Source organism: Podarcis melisellensis (assembly GCF_964234715.1).
Source record: "Podarcis melisellensis genome assembly, chromosome: Z".
NCBI classification, from domain to species: domain Eukaryota; kingdom Metazoa; phylum Chordata; class Lepidosauria; order Squamata; family Lacertidae; genus Podarcis; species Podarcis melisellensis.
This window is the reverse complement of record NC_138547.1, coordinates 40,301,506-40,317,291: the sequence shown is the minus strand read 5'-3', so window position 1 is coordinate 40,317,291 and position 15,786 is coordinate 40,301,506. Positions and strand designations below refer to the sequence as shown.

Genomic DNA, 15,786 nt, shown 5'->3' with positions numbered 1-15,786 from the left:
TCTCTGCAGTCTATCCCAGGGATGGGGAATCTCAGCCCCAAGAGCCAAATGTGGTCCCCCAGGGCTGTCTGTCTGATCCTCAGGACTCTTCTCAGGCCATGCCTCTCACTGGCCCTACTCCACCCTCTTCTTGGGTGACTTCGCCTGGCTGAAACCTGTCTTTAAACTGTGCTTTTTGTTTTCCTGGATGGAAAGATGTGTGGCTGAAGAAGGAACGGCCAGAGTCCACCTCGCTCCCACACTCTCCCTCTTTTCTTTCTCTCTGTCTCTCTATTGGATGGAGAAGTGTCTGGCATCTGGTGACTGGAATGTAGCCTAATTTATAAAGGCAAGAATTTCATACCTTGCTCCACATACTTTTGCCTCTGGCCTTGCCCACTACTAACACATAATCTCTGAAAAGCTGCTCATGAGGATATGCAGTCATTGTGCTGAAAAAGCCCCCCACCTCCCTAGTCCATAAGGACTGACAGCGTCTCTCCAGGTTTCAGACAGGACAGGCATCTTTTCTAACCTTACAAGCAGGTGGCCAGAGATAAGAGTCTGAGACCTTTTGCATGCAAAACATGATGTCATGGACTGGTTGAGCACAGAGGAATGGTGGGAGGAACCATCTGGGAACCGTCATGGGAAGAAGGCTCTGACCCTAGGGATTGGTGGTCGGACAAAAATGAGTGATCAGGGGAGAAGGGGAGAAACTGGGAAGAGGAGGTGTTAGAACCTGAAGATGTTATAGGGCTTAGTTAGCTGTGGGAGTCTGTAGCAGAGAGAAGCCCAGAATCAAGGCAGAAGCTGAAGCAGGAAAGTGGGATGAAGGGGGCCAAGAGGCAGAGATGAAGAGTTCCGGCTGGTGAAGAGTCTGCAGCCTCCTGCTGTAACAGGCTCCCCTCCTCCCCTGTCTCCCAGAACCAGAAGAGGCATGAAAAAGGTGGAGGAGAGGTTGGCTTCACGTAGGCTTAGACCCTGATTGCGTGGGGAAAACCATGGAGACGAGAAGACCTAGACAGCTGTGAGGAGTCAGGGACTTCCATTCTCGGCAACTGCTTTTCATGGAGTAAGTCCACTGGGAATGAGCTGCTCTGCTCAATAAGCCTGACACTCCACCAAGTCTGTGGAGATTGTAATTTTGATAATAAAGAGTTAATGACAACTTTGAAATGTGTGATTACTGACAGGCACACACATCTGATGTAATACTGGGCTACAACCCTTCTTTGTAACTATACCTCCATTTGCTCCAAATATTCTAGCTGTAGGGGGTTAATATCACCAGCATTTGGACCTGGGTACCTAGCAATATAGCCCTCTCTGCTGTGAAGAAAGCCAGCAGACAAGAGCAGTCTATTAAGTACAAATGTAAACATCTGCTTACTCAGAAGAGAAGTATGTTGTGTGCATATATCTACATATCTATATCTGTCTGGAATTACGAGATCAGTGGCATGGGCATCCAGGGGCTAATACATTATTAACCCCCCAACACACACACATTTAATGAAATGAAAATGAATTACTGTTAACTGAATCCTCCACTATTTCAAGCCACCTGCAATTTGATAAACAAAGAAAATAAGAGCACATTGCCAAATTCTGGAAAGGGGACAAAAAAAAGAGATAGATAAATGCATTGAAGCAGGAAATGTGGTCTTATGTATAATTACAAGAAATAATGCCAAGAAATGGAGTACTCAGACATTTCTTTTAAAAAAAAATGGGAAAGGGGAAAGAATAAAAAAAATCCTCCCTGTATAAAAAGTCCTGGCTTCAACAAAATTATTATTAATGATCAATTATATAATTGTACGTAATGATGATGATGATGATAATTATGTTATCCATACAGATCCTGAATAATTGAAGTTTTCAGGCAAGGTCACTGTTGTGCTCAGGCAGTTTGTATAGGTGGCAGGAACTCCAGCATAATCAGAAAAAGTCATAGTGGGAAACACAGATTCCTCAGAACTCAAGGCCTCAGATGCTGGGAGGCAACTGTAGCCCTCTAGATTTCATTACATGGCTCTCTTACCCATGTGCTATGTGGCTTGCAAGTGTCCATTCACCTGCAAAAGGCAAGTGTCCAAAAACTGCCCCAACCTGAGAAGACATACAAGTCCTCCAAAAGTTTTGAGCTACAGCTCCCATGAGCCTTAGACAACTTGGCCAATGGTTGGGGATGGTAGGAGTTGTACTTCAAAACATCTGGTGGGCACTAGGGTGGGGAAAGTTGCCCTATTGGCTTTTAATGTCTGGTTCGGTGGGAACCTGAAGTACCACTCACCAGCCATCCTTTAGCAGCAATGCTGGAAGGCTGTCAAATAAAGCCAGTTACATAACCCACTTGCAGCAAGCTGCCATTTTGGCTCAGGAAGCAGTGAGGTACCTAAGCTCCACCAACTTAATGGGAGGGAACTATTTTACAATCACTGAAATACTCAATTATGCATCAAATCCACTGCTTATAGCACTTCAAGTTTAACATTTTAATACAATAGCCAATCCTATTAAATGCTATCCCATCAGGGGGCCATGAGAGACGCAGTAATGGACACAGGTCAGGCAATGGCATATCAGAGTCATGACCCAGACTGTTCCATTTGTTTGCTTGTCAGTCTCTCTGCCCTTGGAGCAGAGGCAGTTTGGGCTGGAAGCACGTTCAGACCTCTTTGCATTTTAAAGTTCTCCTGGGTGAACTTAAAGGCAAACTCATTCATTTTAAAAGAAGATCGCATGACCTCCTTGGTCCCCAATGTAAATGTGTGTTTAGGAGAGGTACTCCTCTGCTTGTTAAATGGCCCCTATTCAGCAAAGCTCTGAAATACATCATTTTGAGTGTGAGATCAAACCCATCGACTTGAAGTCACAAAGCAATGTTGGACTGATTTGAGACCGGCAGTGGCAGTGCATGCACAAGAGGTAAGGATAGCTGACTCAGTTTCTCTTTCTCTTGATTTCTCATTTTTCCAAACTTAAACTCAGTTCTCAACGTTTCCACATCAGTTTGCCATTTTTAAAAAGCCTTACATAAAAAACTAATCAGCACTTTGGTACTAATTTCTTCAAATATACACATTTTTATATGCAAAACAGACAGATTTTTACCAAGCAGTATACCCCAGCGGGTGGCGCTGTGGGTTAAACCACAGAGCCTAGGACTTGCCAATCAGAAGGTCGGAGGTTCGAATCCCCGCGATGGGGTGAGCTCCCATTGCTCGGTCCCTGCTCCTGCCAACCTAGCAGTTCCAAAGCACATCAAAGTGCAAGTAGATAAATAGGTTCCGCTCCGGTGGGAAGGTAAACGGCATTTCCGTGCGCTGTTCTGGTTCACCAGAAGCAGCTTAGTCATGCTGGCCACATGACCCGGAAGCTGTACGCCGACTCCCTCGGCCAATCAAGAGAGATGAGCGCTGCAATCCCGGAGTCGGCCATGACTAGACCTAATGGTCAGGGGTCCCTTTCCCTTTATCTTTATACCCCAGTTTAGCATGTTAATATATGCAGTTTTATGTACTCTATTTGCCCTTGCATATGCATTTTTGATACACATTACTTGGCAGGAGTACTGTATTGCAAATTTCGGAATACTGCAATTTCAAAGGATGGTTGTCTGGCTATTCACACCTTGTTTCAGAAAGTGTGGATTTAGTAGGTTTCCTGTTAAATGCAAACTGAATTCAATTTCCCCCCATCCATAAGTGCTGGCCACCATTGCCTTGAAGCAACTTGAAAGGATGGGGGAGGAGCTGTTTTATTGTTTTGTTTTTACAACAGACTGTGTATGTGCAAAAGCCTGCCTGATTATGTACTTCCAAAACTTCATTTTTCACCCAAGCAAGAATGAGGAAAAGAAAGCTGTTCTTCATGCACAGAACATAAGGCAGGCCCATGGAGCATAGCTGGTGCATGTGTGCAGTAGGACAAATCTTCAGTGGTGGTACTTAGCAACACACTGCACACATATCCTTACAGGCCACAACATTTTGTAGACCAGACACACTATGAAAAAACAACAACCAGCAGTGTGCATACAGGAAGAGAAAGCCCTCTTGGAGTCAGAAAACAAACTTTAATCTAACAGCAAATGTTCGTAGTGTTGTGACAGTCACAGAGAATATCCAAAGATATGCAGAAGTATGTCTCTTCTGAAATTCCCCCCACCCACCCACCTCAGAGCCATATACATGGTCTTCATGTATGAATGTCATAGCTTTCTCCCCTTTGTGACAGCTGACAAGTCTTTCCACCCTGGGTCTGCATGCCATTTGTTTGCTTTTCTTGTGAGGGTATTTTGGCTGGCACATCCCTCATAGCAATTGTCACAGCTTGTTGGTGGTTAAGGCATTGTGTTGGATCCTTAGCCAAAGCGGAGGGTGGGAATCACGAAACCCACCCCACTCCCACTCCAGGGGACCTGTGTACTCCATTAAAGGGGTCCAGGTGGCCATGCTTCTGCCCAGTCACCCAGACAGGGGCTGAAGGGCCATAGCAACCCCCCTTCACACACACACACACAATGGCCTGATTTGATAGGATGATCCTCAACCCAGGATTGACCCTTCTGATCTATCAACTAGCAGTCAGGCTAGATGTTTCAGGATACACACCCAATGCCTACGCCAAAGCCTATGGACTTCTGTAACCAATAAAGTCTTGGCCTCTTTAATCCAAAGAAGTTTGTCCCATGATTATTTCATCCTTCGTGTCTTGTTCATCCCACACCCCTGGCGCCGCTGGCAGGCTCACTGCACCTGGGCCCACAACCATCACTAATACGTTACCATTGCATCAGTGATGTATTTCAAAATGTATACACACACACACAAACCAAGTGTAGAATGACTTTTTTTTTGTGTCGGGTGCTCAAGTAAGCTTTGTCAGAGGTGTGAGGGGACATCTCTGTGACCACTTGAGATTCACCTCCTGCCACAGAGATATTCCCCTCACCTCCTGGCTTTGCAGAAATACAGGGAAATGTCTACCAATGTCACCTGTCCCACTCCCACTAATATAATGGGTTTCCCAATTCTCTGTTTCCTCTGTAGTTGCCATAGAATGGTGCTATTTTAGCTACATAAGAAATGTTGGTTATGCCTGAAAAGCAAAAACGGAAAGGACTGTATGTCTAAATCAATGATGGGGAACCTGCAGGGCTCCAGGGGTTGTTCAACTTCAGTTCCCATCATCACTAGCCATCACGGTCAATGGTCAGGGATGTTGGGAGCTGCAACATATTCCTTATCCCTGGTGCCAATCAATCTGCAAAGATGTTACTCTGAGAGCTAGTTTTGTTGAATCTGCTATTTTGTAAGGCTTGCTTTACTCAGTTGTGCTACCTAATGTAGGTATCCAACAGAAGTGGGCGTAATTATTATGAATGGTATGAATAGTACCGGGTGTGATTATTTGTAAATACACCATGTACAGCACTGGTTCAAACCTATCCCTCATGGTTCTCTCCCATTCCTCTGCTCTCTGCTATTTGTTTTGCATGCCTCCACCTCTTCCTTCCCAACCATTAAAATTTAGATTGTAATTGTAAGATTCTTGCAGCAGAGACCCTTTATCCCCTTCTTTTTGCTACATTGTCAATGCTATCTTAAATATAGAATTAATCATGATTCCCAAAGAAAGAAAGGAAAATGAGAAGCAATACAGATTAGCTGTTTCTATGATGCATACATAAGCAGTTTTATATGGGCAACAGAAACCCACTTCACATCAACTCAGAGCAGGACTTTTTAGTATGACTGCCCCTGTTCTGTGGAATAGCACTATTGTTGAGATCCTGGCTATCTGCACTTTCCAGAAACAACTGTAGACATTTCTGTTCTTACACGTTTTCCCAGCTAGAAGAGTGGGTTTCTGCCATGCATGTCTACAATGCTTTGCTTTTTAAATATTTCTGCTGTTTGTATCTATTTCTATTGTACATCGTCTAGAGATGCTTCCATGGAAGGTGATTAATAAGTGAATTATTATTATTATTATTATTAGGCTCGGGCTTGAAAGCTGGAGTTTGAAACATCTGGAACCAGACTGGTGAAGCTATTGCACCGTGTTTCAGAAAATGTGGTTCAAATTCCCCACAGCTCTGAATCTTAAATCAAAGCACCGTTTCAAAATGCATTAAGCCTGCAATTATAGTTTAGCATGATACACACCTTAGCACGCAGGTGTAGAAACCACTGTCTTGAACCTCTGCTGCATGAAACCATATGGAGTCTTCATCTTTGCTCATTCTGACTTCAGAGAAGATAATGGGTTCTTCCAAGTCTCCTTTGTTTTTGTACCACATAAGACGAAGGCCTGTGCTTTGAGCCATGCTGTAGTTGGTCCTGATGTAGCTGTAGAAAAGGGCGCATTTCACTCGAACGGGCTCACCTGCCAAAGCCATGTATTTCTTGAGATCCACTAACCAGTCGATGCAACCATCCACTGCAAACAAAAAGAATAAGTATATATACAATATGTGTGTGTGTGAGTGTGTGTGAGTTTGTGTGTGAGTGTGGGTGCAAGTGTGTGAAAGTTTCAAAGTCTCTAATAGGACAGAACCCATTGAAATTAATATATCTAACCTAGATATATGCCCATTAATTTCAGTGGGTCTGCTCTGAGTAGGACTAACATTGGATCCAAACCATTGTTCCCTACCTGTTGGCAGTCCTACCAGTAAAACATGGAAAATGGAAACACAAAACCACTTAGGAAACTGATATAAATTAATCTCATCCCTAAAGAAATAACAATTGAAACAATGCTATTTACCACTCCATGATAAGACATGAGGCTAATTAAAAAGTGATGGTTTACATTACCCATTTTGACATAAACACTCTAGGTAATTATTAGAGGGCATTGGTGGCTTCACATGTTCCCATTCCCTTTTCTATGTTTCTTTCATACCTGCTGCCAAGATGCACCATCCTTAATTAATAATTCTAGAGCTTTCACCTCAACCACTTGACCCAATTGACCAGTTTAGTGATTGCAATTTTCTTCCAATAGAAAAAAACACACACCTAGAATGGCATCTGTTCTCAGAACCACCTCTTCCACTTTCTTTTTCCTATTTCTAGTGAGCTATGTTTTGTGTAAAATATTGATTAGTGGTGGAAACAAAATCCACACCATGTTTAATTTTGACTTGAAGGCAACCCTGCAAGGCATTTATTAGAAACCAATTAAGATATGTACTTGAGTGTACAAGGACTTGAGAGATTCCGCAGAGAACATTTATAATTTTGGCAGAAAAGAGGAAGAGGCTAACTTTTTGTGTTTCATGCAATACCTTAGTCATTTAGCTAGTTTTGGTTCCCACCCCAAGGCCCCTTCTTGTGCTTTCATGGTGACATGAAAACCACTGAAATGTGGCTCTTTCCCAGGCCCACCTGAGAAATTCCAGGCAATGTGGGAGGAACTCTTTGGGGCAGGGCTACAGCTCAGTGAAAGTGAGAGTGCATCTCATACCCTCCAACTGCCCCCAAAACACCAGGATCATCACAAAAAACCATTAAGCCATCAAAGCTTCTCACTTTTTCAACACAGAGTCCCAAATTCCCAAAGGGCCTTCCCTTCAGTACAGTGTTTCAATGTGTTACTGGAAGCTCAGATGTGTGTGTCTCTCTAACACCTTTCTTAGATCTATGCCTCCCTCCCTTCCCTCCCTCCACTTAATATGGTGCCACTTCCTCTTTTTATGAAAACAAGATCTGGGTCACCTGTGTTTCCCAAACTTAGATCTCCAGCTGTTTCTGGACTATGGTTCCCATCACCCAACCACTGGTCCTGGGAGTTATAGTCCAAAAACAGCTGGAGATCCAAGATTGGAAAACACCAAGATAGATCAATACTCTGTTTAGGGCAGATTCCTGTGTTACAACTGTATACTGTAGTTTGCATGGAGCTTAACCCTGCTCCCTCAGTCAGTTGGTCTCCCATATAGAAAGGGGTGAAGGGAGTGAGGTCATTCCCATCAGCTCCAACCAGCACTACCAGTGGCCAGGTATTATGGGAATTTTAGTTCAAAACATCTGGAGAGCAGCACATTGGCTTACCCTGGCATAGTTTTTGATTATAAGAGTTCTCCAGTGTGAAGTACTTGTAGAACCCATTTTTCTACCATTGTGATCTGGCAACTCCTGCAACTAAGCTGGTGCCAAACATCTGCTTTCCTTTGGACTGCATCAGCAAGGCCAAGAAGTGGGTCATGTCATCTGGGCAGCCCAGGTTGTCCATACACACTGCCCAGGCTTGTGCCCTGGGGAAGTCAGAAACAATGTGAGAGGCAGCAGTTACAAGTTACCAGTCTCCACAGTAACAGAAGGTGTTGTGATTTTTCCAGCAGTTTCACTTCATGCCCACCCACCCCGAGGCATACTCCATTGTCTCCATTGTAGAGAGGTGCCAACAAGTGGGCAAAAGCCATTCTGGTTTCTTTCGACATCCCCTCCCCCCCCTGTAGTGTTTTAGGGTGGAATGTTTCATTGCAGCACTACTCAGTTCAAGCGATTTTGCTACATTTAACAGCCCGTTCATTCCCTTCTTTAAAAGCGGAGATAAAAAATAGTTGAGGCAGAGAGAGAGAGAGAGAGAGAGAGAGAGAGAGAGAGAGAGAGAGAGAGAGTTGCAGCCCAAGTCACTGCAGCCCAAGTTTCCTACCCTTCTCCAGGGATGAAGCACCAGGGACCCTTCTGATACTGCTGAGCTACTGCATCATCCCTGACCACTAGCCATGCTTGGCTATTAGAGGATGGAGTCCACCACCTCTGGAAGCCCACAGTTTCCCTCATCCCTGCAATGCAAATGTATTATCTACAATCACCTTGTGGGGGGCTTATGGCTTCATGAGTGTAGCAGTAGCTCACTTGCATCTAAGAGCATGTCAAGCATCATGAGCTTCCAGATTCTTCTGAGCAAAAGGCAAGAACTCCTTGCTTCCCTCACCAGCAGGCTGACTTCCTCCCTCTGTCTTTCTATCAGACACCCCCCCAAAAAAAATCCCCACACACCTCGGCTCATAATGCTGAGTGGCTGGGAAGGCCTGGCCAGATGGGTGGGGTATAAATAATAAATTATTATTACAAATTATTGTAATGGGAAAAGATGTGTAGTCAGAACTAGCTAATTGCATCAGGCTCCCCCCAAAAAGCTCAACAACTTTGATCAATTCAATGGGTAGATCACAGCCAGTTTATCTTAGATTTTAATCTTTAAGCTGTTGTTGTACACTGCTTTAAATGTATATTTTATTCATGCCTGGCCTAAGGGGAAGGGCCATCAACGTGTAATTGCTGGACAGTGGCCAGTCAATGGTGCACTGCCTGAACCCTGGGTAAATAGCAGAGTTGGGAGATGGAGGTAACAGTGGGCGTGATGTCACACAGTAAAAATGTGTCCCTTTCAAATTTAGAGATGGGCTTGATGAACTGCTGTGAAAGCCAAAGCCTTCTTGGCAGACTGGTTGAAGGCAGGCTGGGAGAGAGACATGGAGATGTCTGGAATCCAGTGCTGGGCTGCTTTGAAGAAATCTCTCTCCACTGAAGATTTTGCTGTAAATGTGTCTAAATAAATAATATCTCAAAGACACTGCAGACTCCTCTGTGCCTTATCTTCCCCAAAGGAATATTGACCCTGGTTAAGTGCCAAGACGCCTTGGAATCTCATGCCCCACTCAGCAGAAATTGGGGTGGCCAGTACCACTGGTTATGATTGCACTGTTGGCGTACAAAGATCTCTCCTAAATCCATCACTTACCAAAATCCCAGCCCTCTTTGACAGTTCTCTCTAGCTCTTAATTATTTTTCTTTAGTTACTTTAAGCTCCTCTCAAATCCCTTCAAATCCAGGCTTAGAAGACTAATTTCCAAATCACAGCATCTCAAATTTAATTACAGTGTGGTCACTTGAACTGAGCAAGTGAACCATATTTCAAATGCATTTTGCATGGTTCAGCTAAATTTCCATTTGTAAACCTTTGTCATGTAAGGTTTCAAGACAGGTTAAGTTCAAGAGGCAGCAGGCATGATCTGAAAACTAACGCAAGAGTCATGTGTAAAATAAAATAAAATGTTCTTGGCGTTAATGACACACCAAATCCTCTTTTTCAGAAAATGTAACTGAAGTATTAAAATGCAGAGCCTGAAAAACCTAGCCACGCTGTCTGTCCTCCTGAATAAGTAGATACATTTTCATTATAATCCTGTAATATTGCACTGACAAAAACATGGATGCTCCTGGATATGAATGGGTGGAGCTAAGGCCAGAGTTCACAGGTCAATTTCTGACATATCAGGGTAGGACTGGGAAAGACTTCAGCCTGAAATACTGGGGTCATGCTGCTATTCATTCTGTGGTCAGTATTAGACCAGATCAGTGTTTCTCAAACTTGGGTCTCCAGCTGTTTTTGGACTACAAATCCCATTAACCCTGGCTAGCAGGACTGCTGGTCAGGGAACTGTAGTCCAAAAACAGCTAGAGACCTCAAGTTTGGGAAACACTGATATAGACCAATACTATGTGTAGGGCAGATTCCTATGTTACAACTGCAAACTGTATCAGCAGAACAATTTGCATGGAGCTTAACCCTGCTTCCTCAGGGAATAACCTTTCTGAATATTCTCTGCATTATGCATCTGATGGTTAAACAATCACAACTTGTTTCATGGCATCATAAGATGGTGAATAAGCATAGATATGAAGCAAATTAGATTAAATAAAAAAAAGGACCTCAGAGTGACCTTAACAAGGGCTGAACATTTATCTTTCATTGCTTAGAGGTTGCTTGTTTGAACAGCTTATTAAAAGTGGATCTTAAGGTTGCCCTAAGAAATCAAATACAGCTAACCCTTTAGACCAAGAAAACAGGCAGTCTATATTCATCCCTGTCCTTGGTTGAATGGTACACGTGGCTTTGGTTTGTGTAAACAAAGTCTGCTTGATTTGACATTTAGGGCAGTGCTTGTACTGAAAGCATCCTTGTTGTTGCTTTCAAAGTGAGAGATCAAGAACAATCCATCGTTTTCATGTTATTTCACCATTCATAGGCTTGATTGTCATGATAATGGACTTCTTCCGCAATCCTCATCAAGCTTAGACTCTTGGGTAGGAATAGGACAAAAGCCATGATTGTAACCATCTGCTCAAAAAGAGCAGGATGAAGAGGGGCTTCACATAGTCATAATGGGCAGCTATGCCCTTTCTACCTCTTCCCAGCCATGCCAGGTGCACAGCAATGGGCAAGGACAGAGATGACATACCAAGATTCACCCCTCCAATAGGGAGATGGCAGAGCTCAATGGTAGAAGACATACTCTGCATGAAGGGGATCCAGAATCTACGGTAGTTTACATTTCTACCCCACCTTTCCTTCAAGGAGTTCAATATTGCCCTCTTCCTCTCCTTTTTATCATCACAACAATACTGTAGGTTAGGCTGAGAGTGAGTGATTGGCACAAGGTCACCCAGTGAGCTTCATAGCTGAGTGGGGACCACCGGCATAGCAACTGCCACCAGCCCCTAGGGCACCCAAAATTGCTGAGCTTTTTTCAGAGATAGCCCTGCACAAGCCAAGCACCCGGAAGGGGCAGTGACTCCAGGGCCCTGCAGCACATGTGCCACCCAGTACCCCCCTGGCCCTGCTACTGGTGGGGATTTGAACCCTGGTTTCCCAGATCTTAGTCTAACACTCGATTCACTATACCACACTGGCTAGTATCTTAGGGAGCACAGCTAGAAAAGCATGCTCTCTGCTTGAGAATCTAAAGAGCCTCTTTCAGACAGGGCCAACTAGCCAAGACATAAAATGGAAGATTGCATTTTATGAGTTAGGGGTTTTATTTTTTGAAAACAGCAGGCATGTGGGGGGCAGTGTAGTGGCAATCAAGACCAAGAGCATTCTGTGCAAAAAAGAAAGTTTAATATATTCCCTGCCATGCTCTGGCTCCAATGGAAATCTCTCTCGCTACCTCAAGCTGTTATTTCCCCTGGGATGGAATTTGGCATTGTTAGGAAGGACCGTAGAGGTCCTTCAGAGGTAGAGCCCATGTCATATATGTAGAAGGTCTTGGGTTCAATCCCTATGCATCCCCAGGTATAGCTGCGTAAGACCCCTGTCTGAAACCTTGGACATCTACTACCAGTCATTGTAGATATAATGCATTAGGTAGATCAATGGTCCAAACTAGTATAAGGCAGCTGCTTATATGCACATGAATATGGTTTCAAGGTGTGTGTGCTTTACATCAGGACCAATTTGTTGTTGGCATCTGTCTGACTCAAGAGACAATAGAGTGTGGATCCCGGGGTGAATCTAAACTGCTGGAGAATCGCAGTGCCCGCTGTGGCTGCAGAGACTGGAAACTCATAACTGCTGCTTCCCATGTTGTTTTTGCTGCATTAGCAGCATCAAAGTGACCTCCCTTGGGTGCAAGCCTGGACAGTGTGCATGGAGGTTCTGGGTTTCCCAGACAACAAGACCCACCTCTCGGCTTCACTGATGTGGTCCAGAGGAAAGCAGAGCAATATGTTTGGTGCTCTCTGGGCTGCAGGAGTTGCCAGACCACAACTGTAGAAAAACAGGTACCACAAGTACTTCATACTGGAGAATTTTCATCATTAAAAACTGTTCCAAGGTAAGCCACTGTGTTGCCCTCCAGATGTTTTGGACTACAATTCCCTTCATCCCTGGCCACTGGTAATGCTGGTTGGGGCTAATGGGAGTCATAGTCCAAAGCATTACTTGAGGAACTGCCTTATCCCTTATATACCCAGCAGATTACTGCAGTATGCAGGAGACTTTTTCCTAGTGGTCCCAAAGAGATCCGAAGTACCGGTAAGTTGGAGCAGGTCTTTTAGTGTTGCTGCTCCTGCTCTGTGGAGCAGTGTTCCGGTTGAGATATGACAGGTGAAGACATTTTTGTTTCAATAAGCTTTCTCGGTTGGATAGATATTTTTCTGCCATTGATTTTTACATTCATTTGCTGTTATTTCCTGTTCTGTTTTAAACTGTTTTTATTATATTGTGCACATTGCCCAGAGACATATGTGGAAGGTGACATAACCTCAACATCTGGAGGGAGCCACATTGACTAACCCAGAATTATACCATATTACTGAATATGTAACAACTCCAGAGACATCCTGGGGCAAATTGGGATCCTTTTTTCTTTTTCTTTTTTTAAAAAAGTGACATAATACATTTCCACATTGACAAGTCTGTCTTTTTCTTCAGCTGGGTCCAAATATTATTACAATTTTGTACCAAGCACAGCAGTTAATGATGGGAATAATTAAAGGATGTGGATGCCTCTGCTGAAAGGGAGCGATGTATGTAAGCCATGATTCTTCATTGTTTCTGCCTGGCTTGGAGCTCTTTCATTTGTTGCCTGGCTAAGTCTTCAACGAGCTCCAAGGAGATAATTACAAAGAGCAACATGTTCTGAGAAACTGACTGAAGACTATTTATAACAGGGTACGTAACATTTGATGACATTTAGGGGAAGGGTGGGGGGACTTGAAATGAGCTTGGACTAAATCATAATCATTGAAGAGAGGCTAATCAAACAGAAGATGACTCCCCCCCCCCGCCCGTGTCATTTTCTCTCATCGAAAGCCACATCAAGAATGTTTCTTCTTTTCGTAGCTGTGCATGGGCTCAAATCTAGGTCAAGCTCTCTAAAGCTTATGCTGTAAAGTAAGATTCCCTCCCACCCAAGATAGTAACTGAACTACCAGTCATTGGAGCACAAAAACCGCAAGCTTTATCTGAAAAATTCCCCATGCTATTATTTTAAACATGATGGGGGCTACAAAAATGGAGCTTCATATGCTACTATCATTCTATCTCACCCTTCCTTCAAGGAGGTAAGGGTGGTAAAGCTGGATCTCTCCTCCCCACAATTTTATTCTCACAACCTAGTAAGGTAGGTGCATCAAAGCAAGCTTACCATCATTTTCCTCCTGCCTTTCTTTCAAGGAGGTAAGAGTAGTATATCCCAAAGTCCTTAGCTCAGGGGGGCACCATTTGCTTTTCATCTAGAAGGTCCCAGATCCAATGTCAGATATCTCCAAGCAAGGCTTGGAAAGAGTCTTAGTCTGAAACTCTAGGGAGCTGCTGTCAGTCAGTGTAGACAATACTAAGCTAGATGGCCCAATGTAAGGCAACTTTCCATGTTCCTATGCAGCATTTCATCCTCACAATAGCTATGTGACACAGGTGTGTTAACGGTAATCTTGCCATCATTTTATCCTGCCTTCCTTTAAGGATGGTCTGTCTTGTTTCTTTTCCTCATTGTTTTATTCCCACAAGAATCCTATGAAGTAGGTTGGGTTGAGACTGTCCCAAAGCCATTTGAGTTTGGGTCAACCTAGTTCTGATTAGATACATTAATAATTACAACATACAGCTTGTTTCAGATTATGTCTATACCAACCTATTTCCATACAAGCCAACTCCTGGGATGTGTGCCCGTGACATTTTATTCCAGAATCATTGGAAATTGTTTCTTCTAGGCAGCCTAGATCTACTGCATTTTTGCCACCAAAAAGTGCTTCTTGAGAAATTGGTTTCATTCTTAAAATAATAGCTCTTTGCAGATTAATTCTGCATTACCTTGCAGTGGGGACATATGAAAACGGATGAGGGCATTTCCAGCAATGGGAGTTGATCCACACCTGCCCAATAACAACCGCTACTTTCTTATTCATTCTCCTGGGGCATGTGCAAGGAGGAAAAGGTGTAGATAACCTAATTGTCAGGAACTACCAGGGTGCTGATGAGTATGCCCCAGGGGGCAGCGGGGCTGGAGTCCGACTCAGGAGAGACATGTAGTACTTTCTGGGGACCCATACCAGCCAGGAGGCAAGAATCAGAAGCAGGGGAAGTTTCAGAGCTGGAGGGTGAAGAAGAGGAAGAGTCAGGTCAGGCAAGTGAAGAGCCAGGTGCTTCCCCACCCTCTCCTGAACCACTACCACCCAGAACCAGGAGGGGATTGAAAAGGGAGGAGCAGAGGAAGTTTCCACACAGAAACAGTCTCTGGCTACATGTACACAGCCCTTTGGGAGAAGATATATAAACCATTGGAAGGGGAATGGCCCCCAATTGCTGCAACTGTTCCATAGAGCACAGACCTAGCAATAGCTGCCTAGCAGTTGTATTGGTGTGCGTAGATATCCAGAGCTGTAGAAGCGACCGTGAGTGTTACCTTTGACAACAAATACTTAACTATCTGCCATGTGCATTCCTTTGGCTGGGAAGTGCCCTTGATACCAATCAAAGGGAGTAGTTTCAAATGCATATCAAGCAACCACAATCTACTCTGGTTTCAGGATCTAGAATCAACCCAAATTGAAAACCGCATGTTGAGGATGAGCATGATTCTGCATTGAGAAAAACTTCATTTTTTTTGCTACAAACAGGTTAGTGCGCACGGAGCCTTGGTCTGGTCAGAGAAGGGAGACTTGCCTCGGGAACCCCATGTACCACGAAGAAGACTAACATAGAGTGCAATAAATAAATAAAAGGGAGTAAATAATGCAGCACACTGTTACAGGGTGTAGTGACTGGCTGCCAAACTCAGAGGGTGGTATAGCACAGGATATGTATGCAGGAGGTCACATCTCCAAGTAAGGAATACTTGTATGTAAAGCCTGTGTCAATGGCATTTGCTTTCGAGGGCCAGAGGTCTCCTCCATTCTGGTGTGCATCAGGACCAGCAAAAGGCGTTGCATTGCCTGAGGTGGGTAGGCAGGGGCTGTGTTGCCTCCACAGCTACTCACCTCCAACTGCTCACTT

General features: G+C 44.0%; 1 protein-coding gene across 6 annotated transcripts in view; it reads right to left on the bottom strand.

The window, feature by feature from the left end:
- IL1RAPL2 (interleukin 1 receptor accessory protein like 2) overlaps nt 1–15,786 on the bottom strand; it is a 491,998-nt gene that overhangs the window by 210,349 nt on the left and 265,863 nt on the right. For 5 of the 6 annotated variants that reach the window (XM_081897611.1, XM_081897612.1, XM_081897610.1 and 2 more), the window contains one exon: nt 6,159–6,432. The exons of the other annotated variant lie outside the window; for it this stretch is intronic. In XM_081897611.1, coding sequence (XP_081753737.1) covers nt 6,159–6,432 — 274 coding nt within the window. The remainder of the gene's footprint in view (nt 1–6,158; nt 6,433–15,786) is intronic. 6 annotated transcript variants of the gene reach the window in all.